The sequence below is a fragment of the Schistocerca cancellata genome, chromosome 5 (genome assembly GCF_023864275.1).
Source record: "Schistocerca cancellata isolate TAMUIC-IGC-003103 chromosome 5, iqSchCanc2.1, whole genome shotgun sequence".
NCBI lineage: Eukaryota > Metazoa > Arthropoda > Insecta > Orthoptera > Acrididae > Schistocerca > Schistocerca cancellata.
This window is the reverse complement of record NC_064630.1, coordinates 200,955,500-200,976,814: the sequence shown is the minus strand read 5'-3', so window position 1 is coordinate 200,976,814 and position 21,315 is coordinate 200,955,500. Positions and strand designations below refer to the sequence as shown.

At 45.7% G+C, this 21,315-nt stretch overlaps 1 protein-coding gene across 1 annotated transcript in view; it reads left to right on the top strand.

Moving 5' to 3' along the window:
* The first annotated feature begins 4,262 nt into the window (after nt 1-4,262).
* The window catches only part of LOC126188445 (WAS/WASL-interacting protein family member 2-like), a 64,195-nt gene continuing 47,142 nt past the window's right edge, over nt 4,263-21,315 (top strand). Inside the window, exons 1-2 of the mRNA XM_049930049.1 lie at nt 4,263-4,442; nt 12,922-13,099. Of these exons, the coding sequence (XP_049786006.1) occupies nt 4,263-4,442; nt 12,922-13,099 (358 nt within the window). The remainder of the gene's footprint in view (nt 4,443-12,921; nt 13,100-21,315) is intronic.

Below are 21,315 nucleotides of genomic sequence, written 5' to 3'. Positions count from 1 at the left end.
CGTCTGCCAACAGATGCTCGCATCTCTCTCTCTCTCTCTCTCCAACAGATGCTCGCATATCTCTCTCTCTCTCTCTATGTGTGTGTGTGTGTGTGTGTGTGTGTGTGTGTGTGTGTGTGAGAGAGAGAGAGAGAGAGAGAGAGAGAAAGAAAGAAAGAAAGAGAGACACTGATTCGATTTTGTCCTTGTTACTGTTACAAAGGGAACGTAGACTTCGCTGACCAATTTACTACACGTACATATGCTTCGCATGTTTGCGGTTCTTTTTCGTAGAAACGTTGTTTTTCAGGAATCTCCGTGGTAATCAATTGTTCTTCTTGTGTTCAGATGTGTGCCCCTCTCACTTTTTCATCTTCATCGCTTTTTCGTTGTTCCACGGCAATTCATGCAGTATATGAGAAGCAGTCTGACAGCTATGACTTTCGGCCACGATTTTAAGACTAAAATCTCGTAAATAGTTTCAGTTACATGTACAACTGCCTTGGTAGCACAAATGAAGGATCGCTCGTACTGAACTCATTTGTTAATACGCGTTATGTAGGTACCGTACAATACATGCCCCACACTTCAAATTACCGATTCGATCTTCAAAGCTGGAAAATGTGTGTCGAAAACTTTAGTGGAGTTTCGAGATTCGCAATTAACGGGGGTTAGATGCGGGCGCCAGATGCCAACTTCTTCTTCTTTTTCTTTTTCATCTCTAAGGAAGATGGCGGGCTGCAGTAGGATGAATCCCTTTTCAGCCAGTAGTTTTGTTACTGCTTTGGTACTATTTGTTTATTTGTAGACGAAGGAAGGAGATGTTCATTGGAGGATCTAGGCGACAGCTAAGAGAGTGCATAGACGTATGTCCAGTAATATATATCGCCAATGAGACGAAGATGCTGCGTATGACGTTACATTGCTGACGCCAGAGCAACCTGTGGTAGCACTGGGCAATACTGCATCAGTCATATGTTTGGTTCCGTTACTTCTCTGGAAGTGAGTTGCTTTCCCGTCCAAGAGAATGATGAATAGTACCGAAAGCACTGATTTTTCAAAAATAAGTAACGCTGAGAAGTGTTCCGTTTATTTTGTTTCCATTATTGTACTGTTTAGGCCGTGGAGCTATTTTGAATTTTTTGTGTAAGTACAACCCCCCCCAGATTCTCAGTTCTGGGCGTCAGAGTCGAACTTACATTTAAACTGACGTGTTATTGGGCTCCGACCCAAATGTAGCCTTTGTAGTTTATTTATTTATTTTACTTGTCTAGGACATGAAATTATTACAATACTTACGGAGATTTCATAACATTCACACAGGGATTAATTACATAAAAAATCATTTACAGTGGAAGTTCAATAGATTACAGACAGAGATTAATAACAATAATATTTTTTTGAGTCATCAGTTTTCTGACAGGTTCGATGCCGCCCAAACCGAATTCCTCTCCTGTGCCAACCTCTTCCTCTCGGAGTAGCACTTCCACCCCACGTCGTCAACTATTTGTTGGATGTATTCCAACCTCTGTCTTCCACTACAGTCTTTACGCTCTGCAGTTATCCCTTGATGCCTTAACAGATGTCCTATCATTCTATCCTTTCTTCCTGTCGATGTTTTTCGTATGTTCCTTCTTTTCCTCACAGACTCTGCGAAGAACTTCCTCATTTCTTACCTTATCAGACCACTTGATTTTCAACATTCTTCTGTGCACCACATCTCAAAGACATCGATTCTCTTCTGTTCTGGTTTTCTCACAGTCCATGTCTCGCTATCATGCAATACTGTGCTCTAAACGTACATTCTCAGAAATTTGTTCCTCAAGTTAAGACCTATGTTTGACGCTATCAGACTTCTGTTGGCCAGGAATGACTTTTTCGCCAGTGCTAGTCTGCCCTTTACGTCCTCCTTGCTGCGTCCGTCATAGGTTACTTAGCTGCCAAGGCTTCAGAATTCCTTAATTTCACCTACTTCGTGAACTCCAGATGTAATGTTTGTCGCTGTTCTCATTTCTGCTACTTTTCATCTACTCTCAGTCAATATTCCGTACTCATTAGATCGTCATTCCCTTCAGCACATCCTGCAATCCTTCTGCACATTCAGTGAGGATAGTAGTGTCATCAGCGAATCTTATCACTTATATCGTTTCACCCTGAATTACACGAAGCAATTTAAGAATCAAAATAACCAGAACAGAAGGCAACAGGCATAACATGTGGTACCTGTGTAGAACGAACTGGAGGTATATACGTCTGGAGGTCCCTTCGTTACACGTCGCTGTTGCAAACGGACTTCACACCACGACACACACACAAATTTGAATACAGCGAACAGGCACGTCAATGAGCGACGAACAATTCATACTTTTGTGAAAAAAAAAGGCATGAGGGAGATTCGAACCCGGATCTCCGCCTCCGTCGTCTACACCTTGACCACACAACCACGACAAGACTCTCATTAATGTCGCTCGATACTGAGCATATTAAATTTGTACTGTTCACTGTTACAATTTTGCTTCTTTTTTCCACAATTCAGTACATCTCCTTCCCGTTCTCATGTTTAATCTGTGTTCTCTTTTTGACGGGCTATCTAATGGGACACGACTGCTACGGTCGCAGGTTCAAATCCTGCCTCGGGCATGGATGTGTGTGATGTCCTTAGGTTAGTTAGGTTTAAGTAGTTCTCAGTTCTAGGGGATTGATGACCACAGCTGTTACGTCCCATAGTGCTCAGAGCCATTTGAACCATTTGAACCCATCTAATGGGACAACTTAGCACTAAATCTGAGGAGGGTGCGGTGGGGAATTTCGCCTGTTAGCACGACTTGGGCCCCGGCCATCGTAAGGTTGAAACGGGCGAGGCAGCCGCGCAACGAAAACATGACCCTATATGGAGCTGGAGCGAGTACCAGTGACGTCGCAGAAGGCAGCGCGGCTATGAAGGATGAACATTAATAAAACCGACAAGCTGCAGGGACGAATTCCTGAGTGGAAATGGAGGAAAAAAGGTCCTATTAACACGTGTCGGAGAAGCATCGTTGCCACGGTAGATAGCATTAACGAATGAAAGTTCCTATGACCACGTGCTACGTGTTCCTTATGTGTTGCTACAGGCTGTGTGACCGACGCAGCGTACTGTAAGTCCCCTAACACTTAGAACTACTTAAACCTAACTAACCTAAGCACTTCACACACATCCATGCCCGAGGCAGGATTCGAACCTGCGACCGTAGCCATCGCGCGGTTCCAGACTGTAGCACATAGAACCGCTCTGCCAGACCGACAGGCTGGTGTAAGCCAAAGTACAATTATGTGTATCCTGAATGACAACCGCTACTATCCCTATCACTCAAAGGATTATCAACAGCGTATTGGGCCGGCCGGGGTGGCCGAGCGGTTCTAGGCGCTACAATGTGGAACCGCGCGACCGCTCCGGCATGGATGTGTGTGTTGTCCCATTGTGCTCAGATCCAATTGAACCAAGCAGCGGATTTCCCTCTACGGGAAATGTCTTGTCGATGGTTTTTGCACCAGGTCGTCACAGTTGCGGGATTTCCGTAATCAGTCGTCTTTACCGACGAAGCAGTCTTTACGAAACTGGCATCATCAATCTGCATAATCGTCATCTGTGGGCTACAGACAAGCACGTGGTCAGGGGAACTTACTTTCGTAACGCCATCTACCGTGGCAACGATGCATTTCCGGACACACGTTCATAGGACCTTTTTCCGGCCATTTCCAGTCAGGAATTCGTCCCTCCAGTTTTTATTAATGTTCACCTTGTATGTGGTCGGTAGCAGCTACCACTTGACAATGGCCGAGCAGTATTCGGACGAAAGCTGGTTGATTTTAAACCACTCGACGTGGCTGGAAGCTCGAGACAATTTATCAGACATTTTCACGTCAATAAACGGAAGTTTACGATCATCCCACGACAACCATCGCGACAGAAAATTTTTGCATTCAATTGTTGGTGGCTGTGGATACCTGTTACAGCCAAGATAATTGAATAAATTTATAGAATTGTTTCCCGTCACAGCTTCCGCTGCTGGGTCGAGTTCTGCGCCAGGCCTGTCGAACTGTACGTGTCGGTGGGCTATTGAGGTTGGAGGGTGGACGAATCGTCTGTTCAGCGCGGCAAGCTACCAGGCCTCGAGTACGTTGGTGGTGAGAGCCGGCGTGGCGGACCCGATGTGGGAGCCGTGGGCCGGGGTTCGCATCCGGCTGTGGCGCGGCGCGGCGCGGCGCCACTAGCGGGACGTGGGAGCGCGTCGCTGACCCAGATGTGGTGTGTGAGAGCGCCGCCGCTGACCCCTGCAGGCGTGCCGGCGCCGCGTACACCTGCAGCTGCTGCCCTGCCGCCTCGCAGCTCGCCACACGCAGCCGACCTGCCAGCTCCGTCTGATCGGCCAATTACACCTGTCTGGCAGCGCCTCGGTACTGCTTCTGCCTTCCACGGCTGCGTACATCCATCAGCCTGAACGTACCGTGGGAACGGGCGCGCCTGCACCAAGTGAAACTCTCAGGAAGGCAACCGTAGGCAAAGCAGGCGATTCGTATGCCAGACTCGCAGTCTGGAGAAAGACACTTCAAAAGACTGATTGCGATGGCGCGGCTTCTGGTTACGACTGATGAAAGATGTGCTGAAGTTCATCTCTTCATTGCACAAATAAGGTTTTCCATCCAATAATGTTTCTGCGGATGTGGCAGCAGATGAACCTCGGAGAGCGTAAAATCTGAATCGGATCACTCGAACTCCGCAGCTTTTATATACTGAACACCACATGTCCGCAACTTGCTCAAAACTGAACTTCGGGCCATCACACGAACTCTGCAACTAACGACATAACTGTGATTTTTCTCTTCGCCCCTCACTGCAACGCCGGCCGGTGTGGCCGAGCGGTTCTAGGCGCTTCAGTCTGGAACCGCGCGACCGCAGGTTCGAATCCTGCCTCGGGCATGGATGTGTGTGAAGTCCTTAGGTTAGTTAGGTTTAAGTAGTTCTAAGTTCTAGGGGATTGATGACCTCAGATGTTAAGTCCCATAGTGCTCAGAGCCATTTGAACCATTTGAACCTCACCGCAACACCTCAGTAAGCCATACTGCACGAGTGCAGCAGTGTTAAGCTGTAGAGTACTAGTACGAGGTGAGTCAATAAATAAGTCGCAGACTGGGATTGAGACATCAGAACCGTGTGTACCAACCTGATATTTATTTTTCTTTTCAACGTACTTTCCTCTTAAACTGAAACACTTACCCTATCACTCGACAAAGCATTAGAAGGTAGCAGCATAGAATTCTTGCGGCGGATTTCGGATTAACAAGTACCCTCTGAGGAGTTTATTTGATTTTTAAATTGCAACCCTCAAGACCGTTGTGTTCCGGGAGCAGCAAAATACCCCTAGGCTGTGAAACAATATGCCATCACTGGATAACCGGGGCGGCCAGGACGCGTTTGCGATGTTTTTGTCCTTTGCTGAATTCGTTATCCAATGGAACAAAAATTTCCATGAAATACAGTTCTAACCATATACGGGACGACTTTCGCTACGGACATGCTCTGCGGACAGCCCCTCGGGCCACAAAAATCGCATTGTTCTAGTCAAGTACACACTCACAGCACAATTGCCGTCTCGGCCTGACTGCAAATCGTTAACCACTGGTTGCGAAATGATGTGTATCGGTTACCTTCCACGCGACGTGTGCTGCCTCTTTCTAGCTACATACAGGCGCGAAATTTAAACGATATGTCGTATCCAGCCGTTTGCGAATTATTTATTGTCTTATCCTCGTACTTTTATATTTCAAACTTTCGGGAAATACAAACCATTATGTTGAACACCCTGACAGAAGGTTAAAAAAATATGTTCAAGGAAAGGAAAGTGCTTCGTTTTCAAGTAACTTACTATGTTTAAAAAGATTTTTTTGACTCAACTATTAACGTTTAAGCTTTGTGTGAAACACACTTTAGTAAATGCAGTCTGCAAATTCCGTATTTTTGTCCATTGCACAACGTAGTTCTCGGTGAATAGCTGTCTTTTTTCATTTTCTTTTCAATATTTAGTACGGAACTAAGGCCGACACTAGTTAGTTGAACGATTCCCGGCGAGGTCAGGGATTTTCTCTGCCTCGTGATGACTGGGTGTTGTGTGATGTCCTTAGGTTAGTTAGGTTTAAGTAGTTATAAGGTCTAGGGGACTGATGACCAAAGATGTTAAGTCCCATAGTGCTCAGAGCCACAGCCAGTTAGTTGAATGCAAGAAGCTGTTAGTACTCTTCTCAAGCTACTGACGAAAATGAAAATGCTAGCTCGAGTGAACTAGTTCACAAGCAAGTTAAAACGAGAATCAAAACCCTCGTAAACGTTTGTCGATCTACGAAAAGCGGAGAACTCACCCTCCCACATACATGTAAGCACTTTTCTAACCTTTAGGGCATGTTACGGAATCCGCGTAAGAGAATTAGCGGACCGTTCTTCGGCCATTTCTGGATAGCGGAACTCGTGTCGGATTTCTGTAGTTCGTACTGAGATCTTCCGTGCTCGCATCACCGCAACGCCTATCTACGTGTCCGCTTCTCCATACATCCTCTGCAGATCACTGTGAAGTGCACTGCGTAGGGTACTTCCCACTGTAACACACATGAAGGCTTCTTTTCGTCCGTAGAAGATTAAACAAAGGATTCCGTTGCACCACGTACATCTTTGAAAATTCCGTCGTCGGGAAAATCAGAATAATTCAGACCAATATTGAGCCTTAGTGGTTGTCATTATTTGTTATTACAGCGCGAAAGACGGAGCAATGTAGTGCCACCCGAATTACCCTCACCCAAATCTATAAAGTAGCCTGCGACGTGTGCATGTAAATTCACATCTCAGCTGGGTCACAGTTGAGACTTTATCATGGTCCTGTACGGGTCGAATCGAGGCTGACGACCTTTTTCAGGAGCCTGGGGAGAGCTACCCTTTTTGTACCGGCTTCTAACTTGAACTTCTGCTATAAAATTTGTACCTCTTTTACTGTCTAACATTTAGGAAGGTCAGCGTGAACTGCGTGCTTCCTTGAGCCATATTGCCATCCGTGAGGTCGTTGTGTTGAGCAACAGGTCATCTGAAGGCGTCGTTGATTTTGTTGTAGTTTTCATCTATCTCTTTGTGTACGTGGTGAAGAGCATTATTGTTATAAGGTTAAATGCTAACATAATATTTTATTCACGGATGAATATGCATGAAATAACCTTTCTTTTTAGACAGTCTTGAATCTGTATTCATTCTGATTTGTTTATACGAGATGGCGCTGCCTGCAACCTAGCGCTGTAAGTTTCCAGTATTGTATCGGTACAGTTCAAGAAATCTGCTCTTGTAGGGAGCTTTAAAAAGCCCTTTTAGCATTATTAGTGCAACATAATGTTTAGAAAGGCTGTGATGAAATTCTTAACGCTTTCCTTATTGTAAGTTTTTAATTAAATAATTATTTTCTATTACAGTACGCCAACAGAAAGGCGTTATGGAAAGTGGAGCACGAAGCAATAGCATTTAACTGTAACATTGTATCTAAATGGGGGTGACGGATTAAATGAATGTGCACGCGTTTAAAATGTGTCTAAGCCAACAATCAAGAGTCTTGCTGAAAATGTAAACGGGGATATAAAATTTTTTGGGAGCAGTAATGTGTTTACCAACGAAATAGAAAACGGATTGGGAAAGCATATTCTTACACTTGAAGAGTTGACGTTCAACTTACGCATATCGGACGTAAGAAATCTTGCTTTCGGCATTGCAGAACGAAACTGATTGCACCGTCATTCCAATGCAGAAAAGCCATGGTAGGCAAAAAAAGGTGGGCTAAAGCCGTCCAGGCAAGAAATATCGCTGATTGCGAGGCAAATGATGTAAGCTCCATGCAAAATTTCGAGGTTTATCCGAGGAGCCCTTGAGTAATGAGTAACCTGTGGAAAAAAAGTTGACTGAAGCAAAATAGGAAAAAAGATCTAGAACTACAGCTCCATCTGTGGAAAAGGACTGTTTTGGAGACTGTCGAGAAGCCATCCCAGAAACTCACTTGTAAAACAGAGAAATAGTACTGCGAGTTGTACGAGAAAGATAGAATGGAAAAAATGACCGATGCATGAAATGCAAAATGTGGATGCACGGAACATGTGCATTGGTGAGGAAAGGAATGGAAAAGTTATGTTGTAATGCCTACAAATGGCAACGTAAGAACTAAAATATGGAACATTTCCTCAAAATGAGACCAGTACATATCCTCAAGCTGAGGGTCGTAATTTACAAAGGCAGTGAGATCGCTTTATTCACAAGACCGTGGAGCGTTTAATCTTAGTACAAACCTGTCGCGAACATGAGAAGCTAAGAAAATGATTGATTAATTTATACAGTGGTTTGCAATGACTGCTTTTTTGCGTACGACTGTTTTGCTTCACTTGGTCGACAGCTCTATTAGCTGCTCACCTGTCTCTTACGTGTGTTTAAAACCTGGGCTAAACCTAACACTGATACAGCGCTTGTCTTTGCAGTTGCCCAAACTCTTTTAGCGTCTCTAGAAAACACTTGTCTTGAACGTGTGAGTGTCTGCAGTAAGACTGAGCATTCAACGTTAACTTCGATAGTGGAGTACCATGTTGCACATGCTGTAACATACCCAGAGTCGCCATATGTAACATACCTACAACAAATAAAGCCTATCTTCGTCTGTGAAAATGGACTGGCTAAGCAACCTGAGCTATCAGTAATCGCAGTGTAAGCTGCATATCGCTATGTGCGTGTTGTATGAGTATCAGTTTCAGTGTCATTTAAGCCCTCAACAGATCATTACATGAAAAACTTAAAACTAACATTTGGATAAGCTATCTGACTGCGTATTTGAATATGTAAAACTTCAGGAACAAATGAACGTGTAACAATGTAAACCTAAGCTATCTGACTGCGTATTTGAATAAGAATTTACAATTGATACAGAATCTGGCTAGACTACGTGACATGTTGTGGTGTGTCAGTGTCTCTGTTTTGGCCCTAAGCTTTGCACTCACCTCTTTAGATAGCTGCCTTTTCCCAAGTGGTTTACAGAAATTCGCAGCAGCATGCAGCAGAAGTGGCAACTAAAGCTTATTGTTACTAAGAATGAATTTAATAAAAAGGAGTTTGTTTGGGTCCTGTAAACTACTACATAATTTGTAAGAAGGGATTTTATAAATTAAGTGTATTTAAAAACTTCATAAACCATCATGACGAATAATACACTCCTGGAAATTGAAATAAGAACACCGTGAATTCATTGTCCCAGGAAGGGGAAACTTTATTGACACATTCCTGGGGTCAGATACATCACATGATCACACTGACAGAACCACAGGCACATAGACACAGGCAACAGAGCATGCACAATGTCGGCACTAGTACAGTGTATATCCACCTTTCGCAGCAATGCAGGCTGCTATTCTCCCATGGAGACGATCGTAGAGATGCTGGATGTAGTCCTGTGGAACGGCTTGCCATGTCATTTCCACCTGGCGCCGCAGTTGGACCAGCGTTCGTGCTGGACGTGCAGACCGCGTGAGACGACGCTTCATCCAGTCCCAAACATGCTCAATGGGGGACAGATCCGGAGATCTTGCTGGCCAGGGTAGTTGACTTACACCTTCTAGAGCACGCTGGGTGGCACGGGATACATGCGGACGTGCATTGTCCTGTTGGAACAGCAAGTTCCCTTGCCGGTCTAGGAATGGTAGAACGATGGGTTCGATGACGGTTTGGATGTACCGTGCACTATTCAGTGTCCCCTCGACGATCACCAGTGGTGTACGGCCAGTGTAGGAGATCGCTCCCCACACCATGATGCCGGGTGTTGGCCCTGTGTGCCTCGGTCGTATGCAGTCCTGATTGTGGCGCTCACCTGCACGGCGCCAAACACGCATACGACCATCATTGGCACCAAGGCAGAAGCGACTCTCATCGCTGAAGACGACACGTCTCCATTCGTCCCTCCATTCATGCCTGTCGCGACACCACTGGAGGCGGGCTGCACGATGTTGGAGCGTGAGCGGAAGACGGCCTAACGGTGTGCGGGACCGTAGCCCAGCTTCATGGAGACGGTTGCGAATGGTCCTCGCCGATACCCCAGGAGCAACAGTGTCCCTAATTTGCTGGGAAGTGGCGGTGCGGTCCCCTACGGCACTGCGTAGGATCCTACGGTCTTGGCGTGCATCCGTGCGTCGCTGCGGTCCGGTCCCAGGTCGACGGGCACGTGCACCTTCCGCCGACCACTGGCGACAACATCGATGTACTGTGGAGACCTCACGCCCCACGTGTTGAGCAATTCGGCGGTACGTCCACCCGGCCTCCCGCATGCCCACTATACGCCCTCGCTCAAAGTCCGTCAACTGCACATACGGTTCACGTCCACGCTGTCGCGGCATGCTACCAGTGTTAAAGACTGCGATGGAGCTCCGTATGCCACGGCAAACTGGCTGACACTGACGGCGGCGGTGCACAAATGCTGCGCAGCTAGCGCCATTCGACGGCCAACACCGCGGTTCCTGGTGTGTCCGCTGTGCCGTGCGTGTGATCATTGCTTGTACAGCCCTCTCGCAGTGTCCGGAGCAAGTATGGTGGATCTGACACACCGGTGTCAATGTGTTCTTTTTTCCATTTCCAGGAGTGTAGTTTGATAAGTCTTAATAATGGCGAAATGCCTAACAATTACCTTACAAGTATCAATAATGGCTGAGTGCCAGGTTAACAAATTATTTCAATTACAAAGTTACCTTAACATTTAATAACCACAGCATATTAATGAATTAGATGAGGAGAATAGTTATTATTATTTGCAGGATAAGGAGACTTCTTTAACAGACAAGAAAAAGATGGGATTATTGCAAACTCGGACCAACAATCACGAGCCTAACCATGCAATTGCGCTTTACGCTATGCTTGCGAATTTTACTTTGAATTCCATCTTCATGCGTAGTCAAGCAATTTAAATCTCTCCTGGGCATATAAATGAAATTAGGCCTTGAGTGTGGTAAGATGTGACATCAGCGACGTGAGGGCAGTGTGACACGTCTTCTGTCTCCGAGTTCTCGACCAGCACTACTGAAATTTTACTCTCGCAGACAGACCTCGTCTCACAACAATGCTTAGAATCGCGCTCCCATGTTTCGCCCTCAGATTGCTACTATCAATATGTGAGTGCTTATTTATTTCCATAGGGGAAAAGAATAGCCTTAAGTTGGCTATATTGTTTTCGATACTCTGTAATACACTACTGGCCATTAAAATTGCTACATCACGAAGAGGACGTCCCACAGACGCGAAATTTAACCGACGGGAAGAAGATGCTGTGATATGCAAATGATTAGCTTTTCAGAGCATTCACACAAGGTTGGCGCCGGTGGCGACACCTACAACGTGCTGACATGAGGAAAGTTTCCAACCGATTTCTCATACACAAACAGCAGTTGCCTGGTGAAACGTTGTTGTGATACCTCGTGTAAGGAGGAGAAATGCGTACCATCACGTTTCCGACTTTAATAAAGGTCGGATTGTAGCCTATCGCGATTGCGGTTTATCGTATCGCGACATTGCTGCTCGCGTTGGTCGAGATCCAATGACCGTTAGCAGAATATGGAATTGGTGTGTTCAGGAGGGTAGTACGGAACGTCGTGCTGGATCCCAACGGCCTCGTATCACTAGCAGCCGAGATGACAGGCATGGCTGTAACGGATCGTGCAGCCACGTCTCGATCCCTGAGTCAACAGATGGGGACGTTTGCAAGACAACAACCATCTGCACGAACAGTTCGACGAAGTTTGCAGCAGTATGGACTATCAGCTCGGAGACCATGGCTGCGGTTACCCTTGACGCTGCATCACAGACAGGAGCGCCTGCGATGTTGTAGTCAACAACGAACCTGGGTGCACGAATGGCAAAAAGTCATTTTTTCGGATGAATCCAGTTTCTGTTTACAGCGTCATGATGGTCGCATCCGTGTTTGGTGACATCGCGGTGAACGCACATTGGAAGCGTGTATTCGTCATCGCACATACTGGCGTATCACCCGGCGTGATGGTATGGGGTGCCACTGGTTACACGTCTCGGTCGCCTTTTGTTCGCACTGACGGCACTTTGAACAGTGGACGTTACATTTCACATGTGTTACGACCCGTGGCTCTACCATTCATTCGATCCCTCCGAAACCCTACATTTCAGCAGGATAATGCACGATCGCATGTTGCAGGTCCTGTTCGGGCCTTTCTGGATACAGAAAATGTTCGACTGCTGCCCTGGCCAGCAAATTCTCCAGATCTCTCACCAACTGAAAACGTCTGGTCAATGGTGGCCGAGCAACTGGCTCGTCACAATACACCAGTCGCTACTCTCGATGAACTGTGGTATCGCGTTGAAGCTGCATGGGCAGCTGTGCCTGTACACGCCATCCAATCTCTGTTTGACTCAATGCCCAGGCGTATCAAGGCAGCTATTACGGCCAGAAGTGGTAGTTCTGGGTACTGATTTCTCAGGATCTATGCACCCAAATTGCGTGAAAATGTAATTACATGTCAGTTCTAGTATAATATATTTGTCCAATGAATATAATGTATCATTTGCATTTCTTCTTGGTGTAGCAATTTTAATAGCCCGTATTGTATTTAATCAGAGTAATGGAGAGTTCTGACACACTCCTTACAATGCGAAGTAGTATAGGTCGAAGCTGGTGGCACAGGCGTCGACCCTGAATAGGTGACTAAGTTACGTTTCAGAGAGCAGTAAATACCAGTAATTTCCAACGTTAGCGAACAATCAGATTCTTTTGGGCGGTGCATGACTGGTAAAGCGACCAGGGTATTGTGGCTGTGTGTTGTTGCTGCTGCCTGTCCAGTTTCTTGTGCGGCGTGTGACTGATGTTTTGTTTTCTGTCTGCTTTGCAGGTTAGTGGACGCCTGCCGCCCGCGGCGGTAACGGTAAGCCAGCGGCTACGCTGTTCTCCTTCTAGGAAGGCACAAGAAGCGCCGCGCGATAACCGCCGGCCCGCCTGCCTGCCTGCTGGCCGGACTCGGTCTGGATCAGCGCCGTTGCGGACCGGACAGGTCTGTGAGGCGCCGCCGAGTAATTAGCACTCACTGCGCCACGGACTAAAAAGCGTGGACCTGGCCATTTCAGTCTGTAAATCATTTTCCGAACAGGAATTGCTCCGTCCGTTGTGTTCTGCTCTTTGGCACTTACGAGGGCCGCACTGGTTTGGCCGCGGACAGATAGGAGCACCGGCCAATCGTGCAGTCGTAAATCATACGCCAGGACCTGCTTCCTACGTCGAAAGATTCGTTTTGCACTTAATTATACTGCGCAGTAAAATATGTTTGAATTTAGTTTGTAAACGTTTCAGGGGGGCGTTATTCCGGTTCAGTAAGATATATCAGTTACAAATTTAACGAGCGGAATTGTAAAATAAGCGGTCTCTTCGCTATCGCCTTCCAATACAACGTTGCACAGATTGCAAACGTTTGCGCTTGCCGCAATCAGCGACCTATAAATTTATGGCCGTCATCATCTGAGAGAGTTTGTTTGCTATTTCACATTTCTCTGACCGTGTTAAATAACCATCCTTAGCAAACTCATTAGTGCTGAACAGTTAATCACTTTAGGAACGTCGAAATATCAGATGTTGAGATAACCGATCGACGAACAGAAAAGCAACTATCATAGCTTAACAGTGGAAAGATATCGTGACCAGATGAAATACCATAAGATACAAAAAAAAAGTTTCAAATGGCTCTGAGCACTATGGGACTTAACATCTATGGTCATCAGTCCCCTAGAACTTAGAGCTACTTAAACCTAACTAACCTAAGGACATCACACAACACCCAGTCATCACGAGGCAGAGAAAATCCCTGACCCCGCCGGGAATCGAACCCGAGCGCGGGAAGCGAGAACGCTACCGCTTGACCACGAGCTGCGGACCCCGTAACATACTACAAAGATTATGCGATGCAGTTTATCGTAGACCGCTGGAGCAACGAAAGGTTTCTAGCGATTGGGGGCAAAGCGAAGCTCACTCCTGCTCTCAGGAAGGGCCGCACGACGGAAGCACACAATTATAGATCTATATCGTTGACGTCAATCTGTTGTCGAACTGGAGAACATGTTTTATGCTCAAGAACTATGACTTTCCTGGAGATCGAAAATCTCCCATAAAAATCAACATGGATTCCGCAATGCGAGATCTTGGGAAACTCAGATCGCTCTGTTCTTCCACGAGACCGTAGCGCTGTAGAAACGGCACTTAGTTTGATGCCGTGTTCCTTAACTTCAAAAAGGCATTTGACACCGTCCCGCTCTGCCGCTTTGTGAAGAAAAATAGGAATTTATCGAGTATCGGTCCAGATTTGCGACTTGTTTAAAGACTTCCTTGTAGCTAGTACTCAGCCCCGCGCTGTTAACGAGACACAATCGGCAGATGTTAATGTAACTTCCGGAGTACCCCAAGGAAGTGTGATACGATCTTTATTGTTTGCGGTATATATAAATGATCTAGTAGAAAGCGTCGAATGATCTTTAAGACTGATCGCAGATGATGGGTTTGTGTGTAACAAAGCCAGAAGACAGTATCGATATGCAGAATGATCCGCAGAGGATTGATGAATGGTACAGACTCTGGCAGTTGATCCTGAACAAACATAATTGCAGCATATTGCTCTTACATAGGAGAAGAAGCAACTACTGTACATCTACACAGTTGTTCAGAAACTGCTGGAAGCAGTATCTACCGTAAAATATTTAGTCTATTCAGAGCGACCTGGATTCATCTCATAAAACAAATAGTAGGAAAAGGAAATGCCACACTGAGATTCATAGGAAGAATTTTACGGAAATGAGACTCATCCACGAAGCAAGTAACTTATAAGGCGTTTGTTCGATTGATTCTTGAGTATTGTTTATGAATATGGGATCCTTAAGAAGTTGGAGTGATAGAAGAGACAGAGAAGATCCAACGAAGAGCGGCGCGTTTATTCACGGGATCGTTTAGTCTGCGGGAGAGCATTACCGAATGCTCAGCAACCTCCATTACCAGTCGCTACAAGAGAGGTATTGTGCGTCACGGAGAGGTTTACTGTTGAAATTTCGAGAGAGTACGTTCGGGAAGAGTCGGACAACGTATTGCGTTCTCCCACATAGCATGTCACGTAATGACCACGACGAGAAAGTTAGAGAAATTAAAGCCAATACTGAGGCTTATCAACACTAATTCTTCCTATGCGCCATTCGCGTATAGAGCAGAGAGGGGGGTGGGGGGTGGGAGGGAAGGTATCAGCTTTTGGTACCAGAAGTACCCTCGGCCACACCCCATGAAATTGTGCCGATTGTGGAGATCCATACTTTCAGACTTCCCGAGGCTCACGTTCCAATACGAGCTAAGGAGCTCCCAGTCCGTCTAATGACAGTCATGGCGTAATTCAGAAAGATATGTGCATATATAGAGGGTCAAAGATAACCTGTCTTTACGATAGCCATCTTCGAAGGGATCAGAACCTGCGGAAAGGAGGCCGAAAGGGAGGGAGAAACGATTCTGGTACACTGTGTTCCCTTTTGGTGATAGCTTCTACTCTGATATAAACGAGAGGAAGTTATGACGATCTGAATAAAACCAGAGGCACGACAAATGAAATAAAATGATCGTATTGCAATGATGGCTGGGAGTCACCACCTGGAAAAGTTCGACGCCGAATTGCAAGTCTTTTCAGCTGACACCACATTGAACAACTTACGCGTTGATGATGATGAATTGATAACAAGGACAACAAACCGCCAGTCCCCGAGTGAAGAAAATCTCCGAGCCGGCCGGCAACCGAACCGGAGCCGACTGCATAGCAGTCAGAGACGCTGACCACTCAACTAAGGGAACGGACCGGAGAGAAGACAGGTGTTAAAGAAACGTACAGTGATATCTGGAGTTCAAATGTAGATGTAGATGTAGAAACCATCCCGCCAATACTCACAGAGAATTGAGACTAAACGTTGAGACCCGAACAATGGTTGCATAAACAATGACTCCTCAAATACGATCCGACAATTTGCCACAACACTTGCAAAGCCAATAAGGCTCTCTTCATTGTCTGCATGTGCGTTCAACTTCGGATTTATTCAGACAGTCTTGAAGAGTTTCTCGCTGTCACATCAGAGCGTATTTTATTAATATTTCAGACTTTATATTAATATTGACTTCTACGCGTTTTTCGTAAATATCGATGTTATTTTGTCTTTTGTATTGCAGTGTTTGCGTATGTGGATTCTTAGATTTAAATGTGTTCCTCGCTATACAGATTCTTACTTGTATTTCACTTTTGAACGATATCAGCTTGTCCTTTCTCATTCACATCCAAATGGCACATTCTCCATGAACGTTCATTGTTTTGCCGTAAACTACTCGTATTCCTCAGGCTTTGTAGATAGGTTCAATTAAGATTAATATTTAGTGAAATTAAATAGGAAAGCACTTCCCTGATGGTCTGCAAGACATTTTCATTACACCACGAACTGACTTTCGACTTCTTATACCACCATCAGGCGCACAGCACACATAAAATAGCATCCGACTTACACAGGTGTCACAGACGCAGAAGACAGATAAAATGGTGAGAAAGACTTATAGAGGAAAGTATTACTTCTACGTTACACAAAAAATCGTGACAGTTGCCAACGATTAAAAATGAAGTATTCTCATATTACATGGAAATTGTTACATTTAACAAAAATAATAATGAAGTTGGTCTTAAAATAGTAATCTAAAATCTGTCAGGCAGAAACATAATTTAATAAACTTAGATAACAGTTTTACATTCAACTTTATTTTTCACCTTTCGTTAAATGTAACGATTTCCACATAACACAAAACTTTTTTGTGGATTAGCCAGTAATTTTTCTTATTTTTAATTTTTGTTAGCTGTAATGATGTGTGTTCAATATAAAAAATAATGTGTGTTTTTGTAAACACTTTACTCTCCTCATTTAATGTACGATATTTGTATGATAAGTACCTATGTAAGTCACATGTCGTAGGAGGTTCAAGTTTCTGAGAGGATTGTTAATGTTCCACGACGTATCTTGTTATTTCAAGAGGCATCTTAATTTATGAAGGTGAGTTTTAAATCATTAAGGTAATTTTAAAGGACTGTTTAACTTCTCATTAAGAATTTTTAGTTCTAAACAATGTAGTTAATTTATCCGAGTGCTAACGCATACGATGACGATTTACGGTGAGATCAAGATGGACTGAAGGAGAAGGGGAGAGGTCCATAAAGAGAAGAAAAAAATATGGAGGAATCTCTACAAATGACTGCATAGTATACAGCAATAGTATCATGCCTGTAGTCTAGGCGACGGAAGAAGGTCGCTGTTGGCAACTTTCAACTGCAAAGCGCTAACGGCTGCGGGCTTAAAAAATAACCGCCTACAGAGCTGTGACAACACTGAGGCGTTGCCATAGAGACGTTAACAAAATCGCGTTAACGTGATTGGTTCCAGGTTGGCCCGTGTAGCTGTCGCGCCCAGGGAACTGCAAGTGTCAAACATTAACTTACGCCGAGCCAACTATAATGAAGGACGGTGGTGTTCAAGTCAACTTTAGACTGAAACTTCCTGGCAGACTAAAACTGTAAAGCGGGCCGAGCCTCGAACTCGGGGCGTCTGCCTTTCACGGGCAAGTGCTCTATCAACTGAGCTACCAAAGCACGTCTTACATCTTTAATTCCGCTAGTTGTCTCCTACCTTCCGAACTTCACAGAAGCTCTCCTGCGAAGCTTGCAAGACTAGCACTTCCGGAAGAAATGATATTGCAGAGACGTGGCTTAGCTACAGCCTGAGGGCTGTTTCCAGAATGAAATTTTCACTCTGCAGTAGAGAGTGCGCTGATGTGAAACTTCGTGACAGATTAAAACTGTGAGTGGGACCGAGACTCGAACTCGCGATCTTTCCCTTTGTGGGCAAGCGCTCTGAGGTACTGGCGGAAGTAAAGCTGTGAGGACAGGTCGTTATTCATGCTTGGTAACTCAGTCGGTAGAGCGCTTCCCTGCGAAAGGCAACGATCTCGTGTTCGCATCTCGGTCCAGCACACAGTTTTGATCTGCCAGGAGGTGTCGTGTCTGGCATCTTTGGGTTGGCGATAGCTTCATTTACCTTCCTTAAACTCCAGCGTAATTCTTCGCGCGACTTCGAAGGGTATGCGTTCGTAGCGACTTGGAATGGAAGAACGAACTAAAGCTAATCGAGAGAACAGGCTGAGAGTCATTGGAAGAATCATCAGGAAGTGTGGTACATCTACGACGCAAGTTGCGAACAATGCCCTTCTTCGACTGATATTCGAGTATTGCTCGTCAGTCAGGGGCACTTACCAGGTGGGAATTAAAGGGACAGTTTAGAAGATGCAAGGAAGAGCAACGTGTTTCGTAACAGGACAGGCAAGTAATCGCAAATTGTCACAGAGATTCTCAGCGAACTCCATTGGCAGGCGCTACGAGAGAGGCGTTCTGCATCGCAGTGGGATTTACTGTTAAGGTTCAGAGAGCGTGCATTACTAGAAGAATGAACCGATGTATCTGTAACTCTTACATACAGGGTGGTCCATTGATCGTGACCGGGCCAAATATCTCACGAAATAAGCGCCAAACGAAAAACTACAAAGAAGGAAACTTGTCTAGCTTGAAGGGGGAAACCATATGGCGCTATGGTTGGCCCGCTAGATGGCCCTACCATAGGTCAAACGGATATCAACTGCGGTTTTTTAAATAGGAACCCCCTTTTTTATTACATATTCGTTTAGTACGTAAATAAATATGAATGTTTTGAATGTTTTAGTTGGACCACTTTTTTCGCTTTGTGATAGATGGCGCTGTAATAGTCACAAACATATGTCTCACAATTTTAGGCGAACAGTTGGTAACAGGTAGGTTTTTTAAATTAAAATACAGAACGTAGGTACGTAATACATTTTATTTCGGTTGTTCGAATGTGATACATGTACCTATGTGAACTTATCATTTCTGAGAACGAATGCTGTTACTGCGCCAGCCGTAGTGGCCGTGCGGTTCTAGGCGCTGCAGTCTGGAACCGAGCGACCGCTACGGTCGCAGGTTCGAATCATGCCTCGGGCACGGATGTGTGTGATGTCCTTAGGTTAGTTAGGTTTAATTAATTCTAAGTTCTAGGCGACTGATGACCTCAGAAGTTAAGTCACATAGTGCCCAGAGCCATTTGAACCATTTTTGGGCTGTTACTGCGTGATTACCTGTAAATACCACATTAACGCAATAAATGCTCAAAATGATGTCCGTCAACCTCAATGCATTTGGCAATACGTGTAACGACATTCCTCTCAACAGAGAGTAGTTCGCCTTCCGTAATGTTCGCACATGCATTGACAATGCGCTGACGCATGTTGTCAGGCTTTGTCGGTCGATCACGATAGCAAATATCCTTCACCTTTCCCCACAGAAGGAAATCCGGGGACGTCAGATCCGGTGAACGTGCGGGCCATGCTATGGTGCTTCGACGACCAATCCACCTGTCATGAAATATGCTATTCAGTACCGCTTCAACCGCACGCGAGCTATGTGCCGGACACCCATCATGTTGGAAGTACATAGCCATTCTGTCATGCAGTGAAACATCTTGTAGTAACATCGGTAGAACATTACGTAGGAAATCAGCATACATTGCGCCATTTAGATTGCCATCGATAAAATGGGGCCAATTATCCTTCCTCCCATAATGCCGCACCACACATTAACCCGCCAAGGTCGCTGATGTTCCACTTGTCGCAGCCATCGTGGATTTTCCGTTGCCCAATAGTGCATATTACGCCGGTTTACGTTACAGCTGTTGGTGGATGACACTTCGTCGCTAAATAGAACGCGTGCAAAAAATCTGTCACCGTCCCGCAATTTATCTTGTGCCCAATGGCAGAACTGTACACGACGTTCAAAGTCGTCGCCATGTAATTCCTGGCGCATAGAAATGTGGTAGGGGTGCAATCGATGTTGATGTAGCATTCTCAACACCGACGTTTTTGAGGTTCCCTATTCTCGCGCACTTTGTCTGCTACTGATGTGCGCATTAGCCGCGACAGGAGCTAAAACACCTTCTTGGGCATCATCATTTGTTGCAGGTCGTGGTTGACGTTTCACATGTGGCTGAACACTTCCTGTTTCCTTAAATAACGTAACTATCCGGCGAACTGTCCGGACACTAGGATGATGTCGTCCAGGATACCGAGCAGTATGCATAGCACACGCCCGTTGGGCATTTTGATCACAATAGCCATACATCAACACGATATCGACCTTTTCCGCAATTGGTAAACGGTCCATTTTAACACGGGTAATGTATCACGAAGCAAATACCGTCCGCACTGGCGGAATGTTACGTGATACCACGTACTTATACGTTTGTGACTATTACAGCGCCGTTTATCACAAAGCGAAAAAATTGGTCCAACTAAAACATTCATAATTCTTTACGTACTACACGGTTATGTAATAAAAATGGGAGTTCCTTAAAAAAAAAAAAACGCAGGTGATATCCGTTTGACCTATGGCAGCGCCATCTAGCGGGCCAATCATAGCGCCATCTGGTTTCCCACTTCAAGCTAGACGAGTTTCGTTCTTCGTAGTTTTTTCGTGTGATGCTTATTTCGTGAGATATTTGGCCCGGTCACTATGAATGGACCACCCTGCATATCTCACGAAAAGACCATGATGGTAAAATTAGTGAAATTCGGGCTCACTCGGAGGCTCTGCAACAGTCCTTCTTCCCGAGTTTAATTCGTGTATGGAACACTGAAAGGGGAAGAGGCTGTGTTACGGAAAATTTCTGCCCCTGCACAAGGGGGGCTGTCGGAAATTGGTGTGGAACGGTTGTCAGTAGTGGCCGTTGTTGCTGTCGTTCTGTACGGGTCCTTGACAGGTAAGCGGGTGTAGAGAGCGGAAGAGGCGACGGTATGTGGACACAATGGAGAGGAGCTGCTTGACACAAAATCGGGGAAGCTGTGGGCGGATGCGACAGCGCCGGCGCCAAGGCCGGCCGCCGCAAGGCCGGAGCCGCGGGCCGGATGCGCGCCTCTGCCGCAGGCGGCGACACGGCCGGCATGGCGCCCCCACTTGCTGCCACCTGCTGCTCCACCACTCTCCCACTGTCGGCCGCTCATCCGCAGTGGACAGCGTTCTCACATTCCTTCCAGTAGGCGTACTTCCTGGTTCCTGTCATTGCTCAAAATTGATGCCACGCCGATGCTTTCGTGTAGACCACGGTCGTTGCTGACACCCGTATTT